This window comes from Crinia signifera, chromosome 4 (assembly GCF_055691185.1).
Source record: "Crinia signifera chromosome 4, ASM5569118v1, whole genome shotgun sequence".
Taxonomy (NCBI): domain Eukaryota; kingdom Metazoa; phylum Chordata; class Amphibia; order Anura; family Myobatrachidae; genus Crinia; species Crinia signifera.
In genome coordinates, this window is record NC_139220.1 from 305,836,998 (window position 1) to 305,857,138 (window position 20,141).

Sequence of the window (20,141 nt, forward strand, 5' to 3'; positions counted from 1 at the left end):
AGGCAACCTCAAGAAGAAATTGACCGAGTGGTGGCAACACAGCCACACCTCTGGGGCTGGCCCCATGCCTGGCAAGCTGAAGCTCACCCCCCTGGAAGAGATGGCCCAGTGCTGCATTGCAGTGGAGGAGGTCCGGGGGGTGAGCACCATAGACAGCGAGTCCCCAGCGGAAGTGATGGCTTCTACGCTTGAAGGTAATTATTTGCCAGGCCATAAGTAGATGTTTTGAATTTGGCATGGAATGTGTGGTAATTGGTAATTTCTCGTTCAACAGCATCCCCACAGCTTAGTCCAGATTCTCTTGAGGAAGTTGTGGAGTCTGTGCCACCTGGCCCCAGTAGCAGGCCCGTGCAGCAGCAGCCGGAAATGTCCGCGGCTGAATTTTCCACGTGGGGCCGTGTGCTAGACAGTATTGTGCAGCAGGGAGACTCGGCATTCGAGCGGGTGCGTAGGGCCGAGGAGGTGCTGCAGGGTTTGACCACCAGCCACCAGAGTATTGCTGCGAGCCTGCAGGCTATGAGTGCCAGCCAGCAAGCTATGAGTGACAGCCAGCAAACTATTGCTGCTAGCCTGCAGGTGCTGGCTGATCAAGCCCTGCGGCAAAATGAACTCCTCCTCCGCCATAATGAACTTATGGTGGAGCTAGTTACCACCAATAGGGTCCTAATGTCACCCACTTCTGGTGCTTTACCAACATCATCACTCCCTGCTGCCAGAGGGGGAAGAACATCCACCCCCTCCCCAGCATGTGCTCCACGTGACCCACCATCTGACTGTGGCCGTGGGTGAGGCCGAAGAGCTGCTGCACGTGGCAAGGAGCCTGCCAGGGGCAAACGTGCCCGCAAATGAACTTGTGTCCCCATTAATCTCCACCGTTATGTCTTCCCAAATCTTCCATTGAGCTGTGTGTGTCAGGTTCCTGTGTCAAAATCCGTGCCGAGGGTCACCACATTTGCCCGCGGTTCAAATGTCATGATTGGTTCCCCTGTTGCCCTGTTTTGGCTACCATTACTGTGTGCTGTACTTGAAGTGTTGGTGCTGTACTTTTGTTGTGAAGCCACCTGATGTGTTCCTAATTATTCTGCTGTGGCTATTTATTATATATTATTTACTTTTAGTCCTGTTATGGTACCATTTGTTTTGTGATGTTTTTGACATTTTTGGCAAAGTTTCTTTAATAAATGTTATTTGGGCCCCACAAATATCTGTATTAATTGATACACGCAGAAGTGACATGTGTATTAGTATTATTAATATTACGTTGTGTTGATTATTTGCTGTGTAAAAGTGTGTGACAAGTGCAGCATGTAATGTTCCCTTTAAGCTGCAATGCTTCCAATTGTAGCAGTGAGAAGCGTGTAATTAACAAGTAATCGGTAAAGTATGTGATTGTATTGGGTTCAGCTGACATTGGTTGTGTTGCGTCCGTCCTGATTAGGTGTTCCGATTGCCTAGCGCATGACCGAGTGGTGTCCGCAAAGCAATACTAGCCTTTTGGACACCGCACATTTCTTCCCTTTTTGTTTGCGTGCATTCGGCGTGCTGTCCGAATGCACGCCTACCCAAATATGTGTACTCCCCCGTGTCCGCCCATGTTTCTGCCCAGTTTAGCCCACTTTGAAACTACGCCCCTGTGTCATTCCGCATGACGCCCATAACACACCCATATTGGCCGAATGATTGCGGTGCACATTTCTGTACGGTATTAGTGAGAACAAGTACGGAGACCATACGTGGCACATGCGCATAGCGTTCCCCACGCATGCGCAGACGGCTAAAAAACGCGATCCGAAAGAATTCGGGAAAGTACGCACCGATCAGAATAAGGGCCCATGAGACAGAGGATATATAGTATTATAAACTGTAGAAGCACCATTAAAAAATGATTGTAATATGGAAAAATAAAGTACATACAGTAATACACTATATTCATCACAAGAGTAACAATCATGGACACAATACACAATATCAAAGCTAGTTCTAGTCACAAAAAAGAAAAATAAATTTTCTTAGAGCAGAATATAATCTATATTTCTTACCAAATCTCTCACTTTCTGAATCTCTCATCCTAATAAATTCTCCTTGTAGAATCAATATAATTAATGACATTGTATTAAACAACAGTGTTCTTTACATCAGCTCACTTGGATATACAAACTTGTTACTATCCTTCTGAATGTGATTCTTTAACCATTGATGTTTTCAGGTGCTGGCTGGCAACTTTTAGCCTAGGGGCAAGTTGAGAGCATAGGCCCATAAAATCCCCCCTAGCCCCCCCCCCCCCCCCCCCCCCGGAAAAATAAAATATTGCCGCAAGTAGGCATATAATAATTCAGTAAGAGGGCGAGGGCGAATCTACGATCGCAATGCGTGATCACACAACAAAATTGAAAACATTTGTTCCAGGGAGCTGGGAAAAACCCCTATATTATTGTATTATTATCATTATTATAACAGGACACCACACGCTGCTCCCCCCTGCATAATACCAGAACACCACAGGCTGCTCCCCCAGCATAATACCAGGACACCACAGGCTGCTCCTCCAGCATAAAACCAGGACACCACAGGCTGCTCCCCCAGCACAAAACCAGGACATAACAATCTGCTCCCCCAGCATAAAACCAGGACACCCCAGGCTGCTCCCCCAGCATAAAACCAGGATACCACAGGCTGCTCCCCCTGCATTAATGAGGACACCACAGGCTGCTCTCCCTGCATAATAAAAGGTCACAACAGGCTGCACATTAAAAGGGGGACACCACAGGAAACAGCAGAAATGTTTCCCCCTCCGTGCTGCTGTGGCTACCATCTTCTCTGCCCTACTTTCACAGTCCCCGTCCTCCGCCTGCCAGATAAGTTCCACAGTTCCACAGATGCATGGGCGGGCGGGGCGGTGTCATCAGCGAGCGTCTGTCACCACCGGGCATCAGGAGGAACAGAAAAACAAAAAGATAGAAACAGCGCTTGTTCAAAATAGTTATAGCAATTTAATGTAAATAATTCATATATATAAAAAGATATACTCATTAAAAAAGACAAAACAAAAAATAATAAAAATAACACACATATAATAAAACTTCAGACAGTGATAAGCCGGTTAAGTAAGCATAAAAGCTGATAGTGTCTCTTTAAATGGCCATGATGGTTGTTAGCATGCATGCAATTAGTTTTCAGCAATAGCTTACTGGGTTAGTATATTAGCTGGGTTATTTCCAAGCATTTCAGTCCAACCTATGTGCACAAGGTTTTTATACTTAAGTGATCTGTGGACATGGGTTCCGGCCTCCAGACCCCGATGGTAAACTCCGACCGCTGGTTCAGTCCTAATTATTATACGGTCATATCCGAGGTATCTCCACTGGTTCCAGGTATAAACTGCCAGAAGGTTTCCCCTGTACTCCTCTACGCGTTTCTCCGCCTCTTTCCAGTAGTCAGCGGCTTCCTCAGGAGGTAGATACATGCCGCAGTGTTCCTCCGGTTTTTATAGCGTTATTTTGCGCAGTGCGCATGCGTCCGAATACCGGGCTCACTCTACTTCCGCCTCGCGTCACTGTGCGCTCCAGGCCTCGTTTTCGTGCCTGTTCGCTTAATAGACTTTTATCATGGCTGATTTTGGCTTGCGTTCCAAGCCTCTTATTTTTCTCCATTCAGTACTATAATCGTATAGAGACATTGTTATTAACTCTGAAATGTCCAGAAAACGGTATCAAGGTTTTAGAAAGCTATGTAAAAACCGTATCACACTTGGCTTCTCTTTCATGGGGCTTAGATGTTAAAGCATAAAATAATCATTATACTGTATTTCACTGTCGTTACATATTAAAAACATATAATTCTTTATTTATTTAAATAAGCGAGATATGTCCATTTTCCTATATAATGGTCAGTGCCTATTGACTCTATTACTGGATTTGTATCCTTAAATCTATATATAAAGAGCATGGAAGGATGTTAGAACTTTTTTAAAAAACATGTACATAGTAAAAATCACAATAATAATAATAATAATAATATTCAAAAAAAATAATTTAAACAAAATATATGTATATATAGAGAAAGAGAGAGTCAGGAGGAACAGGCTGCCGGGTCCACCTCCACATAGCCCTGGAGGCAGGCGGCCATGTTCCTGTAGCTGGCGGCCATGTTTTGAAAGCCGGCGGCGGAGGTAAGACGGCCGCGGCCCGCAAAACTCCTGTTAGAGTGGCCTGGGGGCAGATGGCACCCTGCCCCCAGCCCACCCCTGGATGTTTTGTTTCTCTATTTGACAGTTAAATATGTGTGTATATGTTCAATATTACAATATATGATTTAAAAGATTAGTTTTAATATTACCTTGGATAGGTGGGAATTCCCCTTCCTGTCCATTACTGGTTACAAACTCTAGAACTTGCCTAGCATTATCACATGTCCTAATGTAGATAGCCACTCATACTATTTTCAATTAATATCTTCTATTTTGTGAATACAGGAGATCCATTTAAAAGAAATAAAAGGTCCCTTTAGTGACATGACAGGATGCCAGAGGCTGCTGTGATCTAATTACTATACAAGGTGTTACCCTGCCAGGGTGTAATTAGCATTTCCCATTGTAGTAAGTGACTTTAGGAATATTTACACCTCATTTACAAGACAAGGAGCTGGGCAGGAGGAGCTGCTGTGGTGAATGACTGTATACTAATGTTATGTGGCCCTAATTTACATGTCACCTCTCAGTGTGAGAATTCCTGCAGGGCATCCTGGGAACTACTGGGGAGAGATGGGGAGGAGTGACTATAAATAGGCTGTATCAGGCCACTGGGAGCTGAAGGAGGAGCTGCTGGATCAGTTACTGGTTGGAGAGCTGTGAGGACGGAGGAGTAAGAGAGAGACAAAGGAAGGATCCCCAGAGTAAGGTAATTATATTATAGATGATAATATACTGATAAATATACAATCATTTTTAGATATTGTTTTAGAGATATCATCTTATCAGTAAGTCAAGTTTTATTTGACCAATATATAAATTGTTATAATTACTATATGATAGAATTTTATTTAAATGGTGCATTACTGTAAACGTTGGACCTAATTCAACATTGGTCACTATTTATTGAAATTGCAATCCTACCAATTATTGAATAACTGCAATTTGTGAATTAAAATCCATATACATAGCCGTCACAGATTGATTGAAAGGAAGACAATGTTTAGGAGTGGAAACATGGGGTTCTCTGGGTGTGCTTGTGAATATGCTGGGGTGCCAATGTGATTCTGGGGAGGGTCTCTGATGTCAGCGATGACAACTTCCAGTCTGGCTCTTTATCAGATTGTTGGAAGCTTTGGGCAACCCATACAATAGGGCAATATCACATCCAATCCTTCGATTTTGATTGCATCTGTGCGATAAATCAAAGGACAGTATGCAAAATAATGAGTAAGAGAGAGACAGAGGAAGGATCCCCAGACTAAGGTAATTATATTATACATAAGATTATGCTGATAATTACACAATCAAGTTTACTATTATTTTGTGAATATTGCCTTGCTATTAGTAATTATGTTTTATTTGAACAATATATAATAATTTTGTATTACTATATTATAGAATTATAATATAGTAATATAAACTTATTATATATTGTATAAATAAAACATAATTACATAATTATGTATAAAAACATAATTACATAATTATTTATAAGTTATATAATATCATTTATAAGTACTATATAAACTATATCTATATTTTCATATTACATAATTATTTATCATATGGGGGGGGGATCTTAGAATGCACACCCGATTTACATGAGGTGCTATCATGCTGGGACTTGTAGTTCTGCAAAGAAAGACATGTGGGGCGAAATGTAATAGGGTGCGATTTTTAGACATGTGTGATTTTTGGTCAAAAACGGCCGAAATCGCACATTTTCCGAAAATCGCACATTTAATAGGTTGAAAATCGCGGTAAAAAAATCGCACTTTTTACCGCGAAATCACACTTTTGAAAGTGGCGATTTTTAGTCACATTTCAAATCGCATCCAGATGTTTTCCCATTATAAAGTATACAACTCGCAAATGTAATAGGGTGCGATTTTTAGTAAATGTTACCAAAAATCGCAAAAAAAAATAGACCAGGTTCTGACAGGCGAATTTGACAGAACCATGCACAGATCATTGAGATCTGTGCATGGTCCTGTTAATAAAAATGTGTAAAAGTGTTTTTATTAAAAAAAAATGGCGTGGGGTCCCCCCTCCTAAGCATAACCAGCCCCGGGCTCATTGAGCCGGACCTGGTTCCAAAAATACGGGGGGACAAAAAGCATAGGGGTCCCCCGTATTTCTGAAACCAGCCCCGGACTCTTGGACCGGTCCTGGTTCCAAAAATACGGGGGACAAAAAATCTGGGGGTCCCCCGTATTTTGAAACCAGCACCGGGCTCCAACAGCCCGCGGTGTCATGCCACAGCCGGGGGACACTTTTTATACAAGGTCCCCCGGCTAAAACATGAGAACCGTGGCTGGTCAGCCTTGGACGGGGTACCTGGAGGAGTGGGGACCCCCCCAATAAAGGGGCCCCCCCCCCAGGCTTCACCCGTCCAGGGCTGAAGCCCGGGGCTGTCACCGGCGTCCGTGGCCAGTGGACGCCGGCCTGATAGGGTTGAATCGATCATACGTTACATTGCTTTATACCGGAGAACTACAAGTGCCAGCAGACCTCCCCCGCATGCTGGGACTTTGGAGAACCACAAGTCCCAGCATGCGGGGCATTAATGGGCCCGCTGGGACTTGTAGTCCACCTGTAAAAAGAATGTTTATAAAAAACACACACACAGAGAAGTAAAAGTTTATTACACACACACACCTCACTTTTACACCAGCGTTACTTACCATTCCTGGATCCAGCGCTGGTCTGGCTGCTTCACAGCCAGCTCCCCCCGCACTGACAGGCAGCGGGGAGAACCGGCTTTCTCCGTTGCCTCTAACAGCTTCTGTAGCGCTGTTCCAGCGCTACAGAGGCTGAGAGCGCGATTGGCCAATACGTCTCCATGGAGACGCATAGCTCAGTCCTGAATGGCTGAGCTATGCGTCTCCATGGAGACGCATTGCTCAGCCAATCGCGCTCTCAGCCTCTGTAGCACTGAGTACCCCAGACCGGGACTTAGCCCCGCCTACCAGCCAATGATGGTCCAGCATGGGGGTTTTCCCGGACCATCATTGGCTGGTAGGCGGGGCTAAGTCCCGGTCTGGGGGCGGAGCCCCAGATGTAAACAGAACACCGGAGGACGGTGATCGTGGGGAAATTGCTGCTGGGCACCCGGGGAAGCGCTGAAGACGTCTGTGGTGAGTATGATTTCTCTCCACAGCCTCCCCTCTGGATTCTACTGGACAAGGGGACCGAAGCTTTGTGTCAACATAGGTGAGTATGGATGAATGGGCTTGGTGTGTATTAAAGTTGTACTGTCTGTGTGTGCTTTTATTTAACTATTTGTACTACTGTGGGTCTACTAGTCCCAGCGGGCCCTTTATTGCCCCACATGCTGGGACTTGTGGTTCTCCAAGTCCCTGCATGTGGTGCAGGCTTGCTGGGACTCATAGTTCCACAGCAATACACAATAGGATTTTATCTATTTTTTACACCATTAATCAGCTCGATGCCCACAGCCCAGGGGCATCGAGGACAGCCCCGTGCTTCAGCATGGGCTGGTAAGTTCTGGAGGGGGGGGACCCCTTCTTTGGGGGGGTCCCCACTCCCCCAGGGCCCCTGCCCATGCTGACCAGTCAGAGGGCTGAATGCTTTGGCCGGGGGGACTTGTATAAAAAGTCTCCCCCCGGCTGTGGCATTACCCTGCTGGCTGGTTGGGCCCGGTGCTGGTTCTTGAAATACGGGGGACCCCCAGTCATTTTGTCCCCCGTATTTTGGGAACCAGGACCGGCCCTTGAGCCTGGTGCTGGTTTTATAAAATCCAGGGAACCCCAACTTGATTGTTCCTTTGATTTTATGAAACCAGGACCGGCTCTTTGAGCCCGGGGCTGGTTATGCTCAGGAGGGGGGACCCCACGCAGTTTTTATTTTATTTTATTTTTTACCCAAAATTGCATATATGAAAATGTGCACATTTTCATGACTGAAAATGCGCACATTTTCATGACTGAAAATCGTCCGAAATCGCGGCAAATCGCATTTTTTGCCGCTAATTCGCACATATGCGAATTCGCGGCAAAAAACGCTATTTTTAAAGGTGTGATTTCTGGCAAGTTTGGAACTCGTCCAAAAATCGCACCCTATTACATTTCGCCCCTTGTGCAGATGCACACTCCATATTATTAATCAAAATCAATCAATAATAGAGGTTCTTGGTATATTCATTGGCCAAGAAATATTTGCCCACCAACCAGCTTCACGGTAACCTCATTTCTGGTGGGTCCCTAATACTAAGAATCTGGGGCGCGGAACCCCAAAAAGGCCAGCATAAGCCAGTCACCCCAGGGCAGCACACAAGTGAAAAACTAAGCTATAAATGTGTGTTAATAAGAAAGAAGCAGGAGCTAGAGATTAAAAAGTGTAGTGCTAGGAAGTATAATATTAGTGAAAATAAATAGTCCTAAATAAATGTTAGGGTGTGCCACCCTGAAAGCAACTCGGTTACACCAACCCAAGGGGAGCCGCGCCCCAAATCCATCTCCAAGACTAGCAAATAGTGTAAATTTTTAGGTCTTACCTTCATTGTGCCCTCAGTTTGCAGTCTGTGGCTACCAGGGACCAAACTGGTGAACTAATGTTCAGATCAGGTGGGCGGGGTGCTACTCTAAGTTGAAGGAGTCCCAACCTTCAGGTGTACAAGTGTACACAATGTTAGCTTATGGGGGGGATCTTAGAATGCACACCCGATTTACATGAGGTGCTATCATGCTGGGTTTTGTAGTTCTGCAAAGAAAGACATGTGGTGCAGATGCACACTCCATATTATTAATCAAAATCAATCAATAATAGAGGTTCTTGGTATATTCATTGGCCAAGAAATATTTGCCCACCAACCAGCTTCACGGTAACTTCATTTCTGGTGGGTCCCTAATACTAAGAATCTGGAGCGCGGAACCCCAAGAAGGCCAGCATAAGCCAGTCACCCCAGGGCAGCACACAAGTGAAAAACTAAGCTATAAATTTGTGTTAATAAGAAAGAAGCAGGAGCTAGAGGTTAAAAAGTGTAGTGCTAGGAAGTATAATATTAGTGAAAATAAATAGTGCTAAATAAATGTTAGGGTGTGCCACCCTGAAAGCAACTCGGTTACACCAACCCAACCAAGGGGGGCCGTGCCCCAAATCCATCTCCAGGACTAGCAAATAGTGTAAATTTTTAGGTATTACATGAACGAGTGGTGTCCGCAAAACAATACTTGCTTATGGACACCGCATATTTCTTGCCTTTTTGTTCGCGTGCAGTCGGTGTGCTGTCCGAATGCACGCCTACCAGAATGAGTGCACTCCATCGTGTCCGCCCATGTTTACGCCCAGATTAGCCCACTTTGAAACTACGCCCCTGTGTACTTCCGAATGACGCCCATAATACGCCCATATTTGCCGAGTGATTGCGGTGCACATTTCTGTACGGTATTAGTGAGAACAAGTACATAGACCATGCGTGGCACATGCGCATAGCGTTGCCCACGCATGCGCAGACGGCTAAAAAAAGCCATCCGAAAGTATTCGGAAATTTACGCATCGACCAGAATAAGGCCCTTAGAGAGAGGGGAGGAAGACACTCCGTCACTCCTAGTGACCTCCAGCAGCAGGGGGGGTCGGGCTCTGCTGTCAGTGCCAACCTCGACCTCCAGCAGCAGGGGAGAGGGAGGTGTTGGACTCAGCTGCCCACTGACCTCCAGCAGCAGGGGAGGGGGGCCTGGCTCTGCTGCTGTCACCTGAACTCCAGCAGCAGGGGAGGGGGGCCTGGCTCTGCTGCTGTCGTCTGAACTCCAGCAGCAGGGGAGGGGGGCCTGGCTCTGCTGCTGTCGCCTGAACTCCAGCAGCAGGGGAGGGGGGCCTGGCTCTGCTACGGTCGCCCGAACTCCACCAGCAGCAGGGAAGAGTCTCAATGCTTCCTCTTCTCTCCCATAGTGCATGCCCCTTCCGGTGATGTGTGTTGCGGCTGCTGCTACTGCAGAACACCGGAAAGAGGTACAGGAGTTCTTCACATAGATATATCAGATCTGAAACATCGTGGGTGCTAAAAAGCACCCACGATGTGCCCATGATGGGTCAGATTCCGATGTATCTTATGTTCAGCAGGTGCGACCATCTGATCCAATCCGATGCGCACGGGAATGCGCATCAGATCGGATCAGATGTCACAAACATCCGATTTTGTGCCGATTTTACCCGATTTATCGGCCAAAAGTGCCGATATTGGGTGAAATCTGCCCAAAATCGCATAGTGTATGGGGGCCTTAAGTGATACATAGCGGTGAAATGTATTAGGATGATAGATTCAGAAAGTGAGAGATTTGGTAAGAAGTCTCCAGTTTTTCTTTAAAGCGGCAATCATTTACACTGCAAAATCAAACTAGTTTTGCAATATAAATGATTGCCTTTTCTTACCAAGGGGGAGATTCTCTATGCCTATCGCATATTTAATTATCGCATATGCTGTAACGTATGCGATAATTAAGGCAAAGGACAGCTCTTGCGTTACGAGCTGTCCTTTGCGGTGAGAGTCGCCGGGTCCCAGCAGGTCCCGGCGGCTCTCCCCTCCTTCCCACACCCGGCATTGCTGCTGCTGCGCCGGGCTCTCCTCCTCCCTGTACCCAGAAGAGGATCAGTGCAGGGAGGAGGTCACAGGTCCGGGCAGCACTGCGCTGTGCTGCCCGGACACAGGTGAGGGGGGAGGGGGCGATGCGGGGCGGCGGGGGGTCGGCACGGGGCGGCTGAGGGTTGCGATAGAAGCCCATTGGCTTCTATGGGGCATCGCAAGATTTTTCTGGCGATGCCCCCCGCCGGGGTAACCCGGCGGGGGATGCTTACAGCATCCCAAAATGCGGTAAAAACCCCGATAACGGGGTTTTTGCCGCATTTTTAGCTTAGAGAATCTCCCCCCTAATCTCTCACTTTCTGAATCTCTCATTCTATTAAATTTCCCCCATAGTATCAACATAATTAATTACATTGTATTAAACAACAGTGCCCTTTACATCACCTCACTGGGATATACAAACTTGTTTCTATCGCTCTGAATGTGATTCTTTAACATTGATGTTTTGTTTATCTCTGTGACAGTTATATATGTGTGTGTATATGTGCAATATTTTAATATATCATATGGAAAGCTTAGTTTTAGTGTAACCTTGTATAGGTGGGAAAAAATCCCCTTCCTGTCCATTACTGGTTACAAACTCTAGAACTTGCCTAGCTTTTTTACATGTCCTAATGTAGATAGCCACTCATACTATTTTCAATTAATATCTTCTATTTGTGAATACAGGAGATCCATTTAAAAGAGTGCCCCAACAAAAAGAGAGTGATTTTCCTTCTATTAATTATATGTAGAACAAGTCTTTCTGATGAAACTCTGCCCAGACAATAGGTGACTCCTAAACTAAAGGTCCCATTGGTGACATAACAGGAAGTCAGAGGCTGCGGTGATCTAATTACGATACAAGGTGGTGTTACCCTGCCAGGGTGTAATTAGCATTTCCCATTGTAGTAAGTCACTTTAGGAATATTTACACCTCATTTACAAGACAATGAGCTGGGCAGGAGGAGCTGCTGTGGTGAATGACTATATACCAATGTTATGTGACCCTATTTTACATGTGACCTCTCAGTGTAAGAATTCCTTCTGGGCATCCTGGGAACTATTGGGGAGAGATGGGGAGGAGTGACTATAAATAGGCTGTATCAGGCCACTGGGAGCTGATGGAGGAGCTGCTGGATCAGTTACTGGTTGGAGAACTGGGAGGACGGAGGAGTAAGAGAGAGACAGAGGAAGGATCCCCAGAGTAAGGTAATTATATTATACATAGGATTATGCTGATAAGTACACAATCGGTTTTATTATGCTTTTGTGAATATTGCCTTGCTATTAGTAATTACATTTTATTTGACCAGTATATAATTAGTTAATATTACTATATAATAGAATAATATGGCCTTATCCTATGCGTGACATTGCAGTTAAGTATTCATAAATCAATATACAAATTCATGAAAGTTCACATTATATTTCTAAATATATTAAAGGGACTTTATCATTTTTCATCTAAATTGTATGAGTGATGGGCAATCATTGGGATCAGGGCTGCCATCAGAATATGTGGGACCCAGGACTGACATAATAGACAGGGCCCCTCCCCTTTCTCAGACAGTCAGCAGCACTGGCCACACTACTCAATCTATACATTGCTACATGGGAAATGGGAACTTTGTTTATGACAAATTACACTTTATAGACTATAATCCTGGGCCCAATTTCTGTCTGGGACTGAATAGAAACTTCTCTGAATGAAGAACACTTAGCACCAGGTGTATTTGATATGTAGGAAGGTTATGTTTCCACTCTACCAAGGGAATTCCAGTGTAGAATAGCAGATGCTCTAAAATATTCCACGTGGTGTGAACAACAGAGTCTTGGGAAATATTCCCTACAACAAATGACAGGAGGTAATTTTAGCCTTCTCATGTGCGGCTCCTCTCACCCCCTGCCCCTTTCCTTATCTTCTCATGCATTGGCTTATGATATTTTTAGGGACAGCAATACTGCTATTATCTCCACAAAGGTTTCTTGGAGGAGTTTTCATGTATTAATTCCTCATTTATGACAAACTGCATCATATTTATTTGGTATATTAATGGAATGACATTACTGACTATTATATTGTGCTATTTCTTGCCCACTGTATTTGCTATAATATACCATTTGGATGTTTGCCGATTGCCATGCATATATATCAGGATCACATGCATTGAATAATCTATTATTACTTGTCAAGTTTTATGCGATACAATTTTATTTGAAAGAAGAAAAAAATAACTAGATCTACACCTGTCATTTTTATATTTTCAATTTTGATTTTTTTTTTGTGTGTTACAGATAAAATACAGAAATTCTTATAAGAAAATTACGAGACATCATTGTTAAAAGGACATTATTCTCTGATCAAGCCAACTATAGATAGTGTTTTCCTATACACCTCTGGAGGATTCACTAAAGACATTCTCATTTTTTGCATGGGAGAAACCTTCCACAGCTAATTTGTAATTTATCGAATACATGATGAGTCTGACAGGAGAGAGACAACATCTGTGCTCTGAGTGTGACAAATGCTTTACACGTAAATCACATCTTCTAATACATCAAAGGAGTCACACAGGAGAGAGAGCACATCCATGCTCTGAGTGTGACAAACGCTTTACACGTAAATCACATCTTCTCAGACATCAGAGGAGTCACACAGGAGAGAGACCCCATCTGTGCTCTGAGTGTGACAAACGCTTTACATGTAAATCATCTCTTCTTAGCCATCAGAGGAGTCACACAGAAGAGAGAACACATCTGTGCTCTGAGTGTGACAAATGCTTTACATGTAAATCACATCTTCTAATACATCAGAGGAGTCACACAGGAGAGAGAGCACATCCTTGCTCTGAGTGTGACAAGCGCTTTACACGTAAATCACATCTTCTCAGACATCAGAGGAGTCACACAGGAGAGAGACCACATCTGTGCTCTGAGTGTGACAAACGCTTTACATGTAAATCAGAGCTTCTCATCCATCAGAGAAGTCACACAGGAGAGAGACCATATCTGTGCTCTGAGTGTGACAAACGCTTTACATGTAAATCACATCTTCTCATCCATCAGAGGAGTCACACAGGAGAGAGACCATATCTGTGCTCTGAGTGTGACAAAGGCTTTATACGTAAATCACATCTTCTTAGCCATCAGAGGAGTCACACAGGAGAAAGACCACATCTGTGCTCTGAGTGTGACAAATGCTTTATACGTAAATCACATCTTCACAGACATCAGAGGAGTCACACAGGAGAGAGACCACATCTGTGCTCTGAGTGTGACAAAGGCTTTATACGTAAATCACATCTTCTTAGCCATCAGAGGAGTCACACAGGAGAGAGACCACATCTGTGCTCTGAGTGTGACAAATGCTTTACATGGAAATCAGAGCTTCTCATCCATCAGAGGATTCACACCGGAGAGAAACCATATAAATGTGCTGAATGTAGCAAGTGTTTTATCACCAGGCAAGCACTTGTTCGGCATCAGATGATTCACACAGGAGAGAGACCATATAAATGCTCCGAATGTATCAAGTGTTTTTCTCAGAAGTCAACTCTTTCTGAACATCAAAGGAGTCACACAGGAGAGAAACCATTTCAATGCATTGAATGCAGAAAGTGTTTTACAGACAAGCGAAATCTTCTTCTTCATCAGAGGATTCACACTGGATAAAAACACATTAATGCTATAAACGTAACAAGTGTTTCACTAAGAAACAAGGGATCTTATTCATGTCTGTTCGTTCGGACCCCTTCGTTCGCAAGGAGTCCAATGTTGGGCTATTGTCACAGCATAAGATGAAATTTTACAGCAGATCCGGGCGGCTCTGATGTTATGTGTCTGTACATGTGCATTGTCATCTGTAGGGGACTGTTCAATGGGTGCAAACACACAACCTTGAGGGCAGGGGGGGCAGGTGGTGGTGGACCGGACCATTGGCATATGGATAGAAACAGCGCTTGTGCAAAATAGTTATAACAATTTATTGTAAATATTTCATATACATAAAAAAATATACTTTTTAAAATTTGTATAAGACAAAAATAAAAATAAAAAAATAAAAAACATATAGTAAATCTATCTACCTCCTGAGGAAGCCGCTGACTACTGTAAAGAGGCGGAGAAACGCGTAGAGGAGTGCAGGGGAAATCTTCTGGCAGCTACTACCTGGAACCGGTGGAGAAATCTTGGATATGACCGTGCACTAATTAGGATTGGACCAGCTGGTCGGAGTTTACCATCGGGGTCTGGAGGCCGGAACCCATGCCCACAGATTTACATAAGTATAAAACCTTGTGCACATAGGTGGGACTAATGCTTGGAATAACCCATTTGATTTACTAACCCAGTAAGCTATTGCTGAGAACTAACTGCATGCATGCTAACAACTACCATGGCCATTTAAAGGGACACTAACAGCTTTATGCCTACTAAACCGGCTTATCACTGTCTGAAGTTTTACTATATGTTTTTTATTTTTTTATTTTTATTTTTGTCTTATACAAATTTTAAAAAGTATATCTTTTTATGTATATGAAATATTTACAATAAATTGTTATAACTATTTTGCACAAGCGCTGTTTCTATCCTTTTGTTTTTCTGTGTTGAACTCTAGGGGTTTGGTAACTCCCCTCGAAACAGCTGCGGTGCAAAATATTACAACCTGCTCTGGGATAGTGCTTTGCATAAAACTTCATTGGCGTATGGGAACGCCCAGCACTTAATGGGTGATCCCTAGATAACACTGGGCATTATCATGCTAATGTGCCAATGATGCGGGTACAGGGGCAGGCAGATGATATCACCGGTTGTCAGCTGCCTGCCCACTTCCTTCTGAATTCTCACACACATCTAAGGTAGTTCTAAGCAGATGTGCGTGTGCCTTCCACATCATTGTAGGAACACCTGCTGTAAGTTGGGGTGAGCAGCCCGGCATTCTCAGGTGGAGTTTGGTGGAAGCAACTAAAAGAAACCACCAACACTTGTTATACATCCAATTAGTCACACAGGGGATCAGCCACATACATGCTCTGAGTGCAGCAAGTGTTTTACTAAAGAGATCAACCTTATTACTCACATACATAGTCACTCTGAGTGTCTGAATGTTGCATGCGAATCAATAGTAAGTTGTATCACCACATTATGTGTTTCAGGAGGGTAACTTTAATGTTACAGTAGGAATATGGCAATAAGTTGATATAAATCCATCTTGCTAAAGACAGGAGAGCTGTGACCAGTAAGCTGGGGGCTGCTTTTCCCTTGGGACAATCTCTCTGTTGGGAAATAGAGCTGCAGTATAACAGACAATGACGATGTGGCTGCCATTACTGTGCCCTGTAATATACAGCTGTTCTGCTCACACTGGTGCTGGGGATAGTACAGGAAAGAGCTGTATATCCATTACAGAGTCCCAGCAGCTCCTCCCAGTCCCTATTATACCTCCGTATTCTGTCCCTCATACATTCCTATTGCTGTCTTACCTCCCTCTGATTCATATACTATGTATTATATTGTATAATGGTGCAACTAAGACATCAGTCCCCTGTATCCCATAGTAATCAATGATTATACAGCTGTTTGCTTGCTGGCACTAGGTGATTAAAGCTGATATCTGGTTGCTGTGGGTAACAGCACATATTTTGTTTATACACCATGTTATGAATAAAATCCAATTGATAACACATTGTTTACCATGTTTATCATCAAGAACATAATTAAAATTACTTAGTGACTATAATCAAACAATATCAGTAACTACTATTTATGTTACTGACAGTTATCCCCATAATACTTGTTGTTGAATAAAAACTGATCCTAATAAATGATATGATTCTGTTTTTTTCTGCTGATCTAATATATTTTATAAGTATTAAATCCTTTTGTACATTGTTCTACATATTAGATGATGGGACCATGGGAGACACAGATGGAGCCTCCATCATCTAGCCTGCCTATGGCGTTTGTCCCACCATAAGTAGCACAGCATGGTGTATGGCATATGGCATTATATACCAGCAAGACCAGTCCCATATAAAACAGGAGATTCTTGGCTTTCAGGGCTCCAATGAGTATAAACATCAGACATCTCACCATCACCTGACTACTTATAGGTAGAGCTTAGGGCTTCTATGAGATTATCCAACACTGATCCTGTATTGTCCCATATTACACTTTCCCACAGATTTATTTTTAAAATATTAGAATTGGAATGAGCGCTACTGCTGTCACTGATAGTACATGGACGCTCCTGTTCCATAGTCTGATCCATGGCCGACAACAGGAGGAAAGATATACATGATATTACAACACGTGATCACCCAGTGATACAGACAATAGAGGGGCTGCTACCCTGTAATTCAGACACTGATTGTATAGAATAGATTGTCTGTATATCATATCTAAATAGTTTTTATTAAAACAAGTATTAAAACAACAGAAGAGATAAAATGACACAGTGGTTCCTGCACACAGATGTATATTAGGAAATGTCTCTGCTTGTCCATGTGATTCTCACCAGACCGATTTTATGGGACAACCGATGGTGTCTGACTCCTAAAAGCACAGTCCAAGCATATGTTGTTACAGTATCTAACCACGTGGGGATAAGTTTAGTGATGTTTGTGATGTAAACGATGGTCGATCCTATAATTATATATAATAATAACAGTCCCAATGCCAATATCGGAGTCCCAATAGAAACTGCATCAATACTGGTCCTGGTCTGGTCCAAGCAGAAATGGATGTCCTTAATTTGGGAAAACAAGTGTGTACTAGGAGTTGGTTATATAGTAAATCAGAGATTCGGGGCCAGAAGGAAGTGTTCTGGGTGATAGATGCAGATCATTTGTCTATTAGGTAAAGGGTTAGATAAGGTCCTTATGTCTTTTACATTGCACAAGTTGTGTTTTAGATTTATTGTTGAAGAGTGGAAGAGAGACCATAAGGAGATACATTGGAAGATCAAAACCTTGTTCTACCTCTCATTCCATATACAGGATATATAGATAAATCTATCCCACTTTGAGCATCAAATAGTCACAATTAAAAAAAAAAATGAAATAGATAAAAATGGATTATAAACTTACTAAGTTAAGAATTGGGGAAGATAACCGACATCAGGTAACATATATGTAATCAGTCCATGAGACGGAGGATAGATAGTATTACCAACATTAGAAGCACTTTTAAATAATGACTCTAAAATGAAAAAAAAAGTACATTACACACTATATTCATCACAAGCGTCACCATCACAGACACAATAAACAATATTAAAGCTAGTTCTGGTCACAAAAAGATACAAAAAAACATACACAAGATATTTTTTTTTTAGATATCACAAACTGCAAAAAATCCGTTTTATATATAAAATAATACATTTTCTTACAGCAGACTACAGTCACCTTTTTTAATTTAAAAGGCTAAAAAATGTAATAGAAATAATTGTGCCAAATCAATCAAACAGACCAACACTATTGAGAAACTATTAAGAATATTTCAAGTTTCATCTAAATAACTCTCTAGATATCAATTAATTTTATTTAATGTGATTGTTATATAGATTTCAACAACTATATTTAATATTTGAACCATACAAAAGCATTTTCTAAAATAATAATATAATTTTATATCACAGAGAGCAATAATGTTCATAATAATAAATATGAATTGCCATCTTATAACCACCCTATAAATCCCTAGAAATGGGGTCATTGGGTAGACAGTAAATTGGTCGACAAGCATTATGTCAACATGCATTAAGGTCGACATGCAGGAAGGTCATCATGATTGAAGGTTGACATTGATTAGATCGACAGGGTCATTAGGTCGGCACAAGCATTAGGTCGACATGCAGAAGGTCTCCGGTCGAAAGGTCGACATGTTTTTTTTTTAAATTGTCCTGAATTTCGACACAGTCGACATGGACACTGAAACATAGAACCACGTCCCCATTCTCCCACCACACCCTAGTGCAGGGCTGGACAACACTGGCCCTCCAGATGTTGATGAACTACACATCCCAGCATGCCTTGCATCAGTTTCAGCATGGCCACATAGCAAAACTAATGCAAAGCATCCTGGGATGTGTAGTTCATTAACATCTGGAGGGCCGGTGTTGCCCAGCCCTGCCCTAGTGGATGGTAGGGCATGAAATACCACCTGTCGGCACAAGTCAACTCAAAAAACAGAGTAAAACCCCATGTCAACGTTTTGACTGTTGACCTTCCCATATCGACCTAATGCTCTTGTTGACCTAATGACCCTGCGACCTAACCCACGTCGACATTCCATCATACCTTCCTGCAATTCAGAATAATAATTTATTTTAACAAAATAAATTCTTGCAATTCATAGCACAAAATTTGGAAAAAAAATTGTACTGGAATATGCATTTATAATTCTGCATTTTATTGGGCTCCAGCATTGCATCTTATAAATGCTAACGCAGACACCGAGGAAGCCCCCTGTGCGATACGATCATCTGGTGCATTAACCACCATGCACGGCGGATGTCACAGCAGCTACAGATGGAGCCGGGCTTGTCTTTGCAGGGGATGGCGACGCCGGCTGACATCCCCCGCCACCCGCCATCTGTATCTGCGAAAGGGGACGCACGAGATGCGTGCGCGTCCCCTTCCGACGGCACTTCCCCCAGGTCCCCACCGGCTTACCCTGTCCGTATCCCTGAAGTGGAGACGGACAGGTTACCATCACCCCGCCGCACGTGCGTCTCAGTCAGATGGAGAGCCGGGCTGCTGGCGGATCGCCAGCGGTGACGTTCTGGTGATTTGCCAGCAAGAGGGAGCCTGGCTCCATCTGTAACTTAGGCAGACTCCGACACGGGTTATCAGCCAGATCAAAACGGTACCTCTCTGTCTCCCCATATCTCCTTTCTACAGGCATTATGCTTTAGCACGTGCATACAGATATTGATACATACATCTCACCTTATTTCACCTTAACAGCCCCACCACTGACTAAAACCAGTTTCACATTGCTGCTTTGACACGGTATATTGCCGTTTTGTTTTTACCATTTTAAAACGGGAACAGCTGCAGTGTGAAAGCTTCTTTGTCAATATACCGGCTACAGAATACCGGTATTTGAAAACATGTTAAAAGCAGGATCCTACACGTTTCTGAACCGTTTTCCCTGCAGTCTGAACAGCTCGGAAACGGGAAAAAAAACATTTTAAATAACATGGTATGGCTTTCTATGGGGGAAACGGGTTGAATCTGAAGGAACAAAAATGGTATTGAAACTGCAATATACCTTTACAACATGCAATATGAAAGGGGTTTAACCGGCTTTTGAACCGTTTTAAGACATGTTTACAAAAATGGGTTGAAAGCAGGTTTTGGCAATGTG

At 43.2% G+C, this 20,141-nt stretch overlaps 1 protein-coding gene across 1 annotated transcript in view; it reads left to right on the forward strand.

Moving 5' to 3' along the window:
• The first annotated feature begins 3,274 nt into the window (after positions 1 to 3,274).
• Positions 3,275 to 20,141, forward strand: part of LOC146073305 (uncharacterized) — a 29,563-nt gene continuing 12,696 nt past the window's right edge. Inside the window, exons 1-2 of the mRNA XM_083180483.1 lie at positions 3,275 to 3,352; positions 13,587 to 14,389. Coding sequence (XP_083036609.1) covers positions 3,275 to 3,352; positions 13,587 to 14,389 — 881 coding nt within the window. The remainder of the gene's footprint in view (positions 3,353 to 13,586; positions 14,390 to 20,141) is intronic.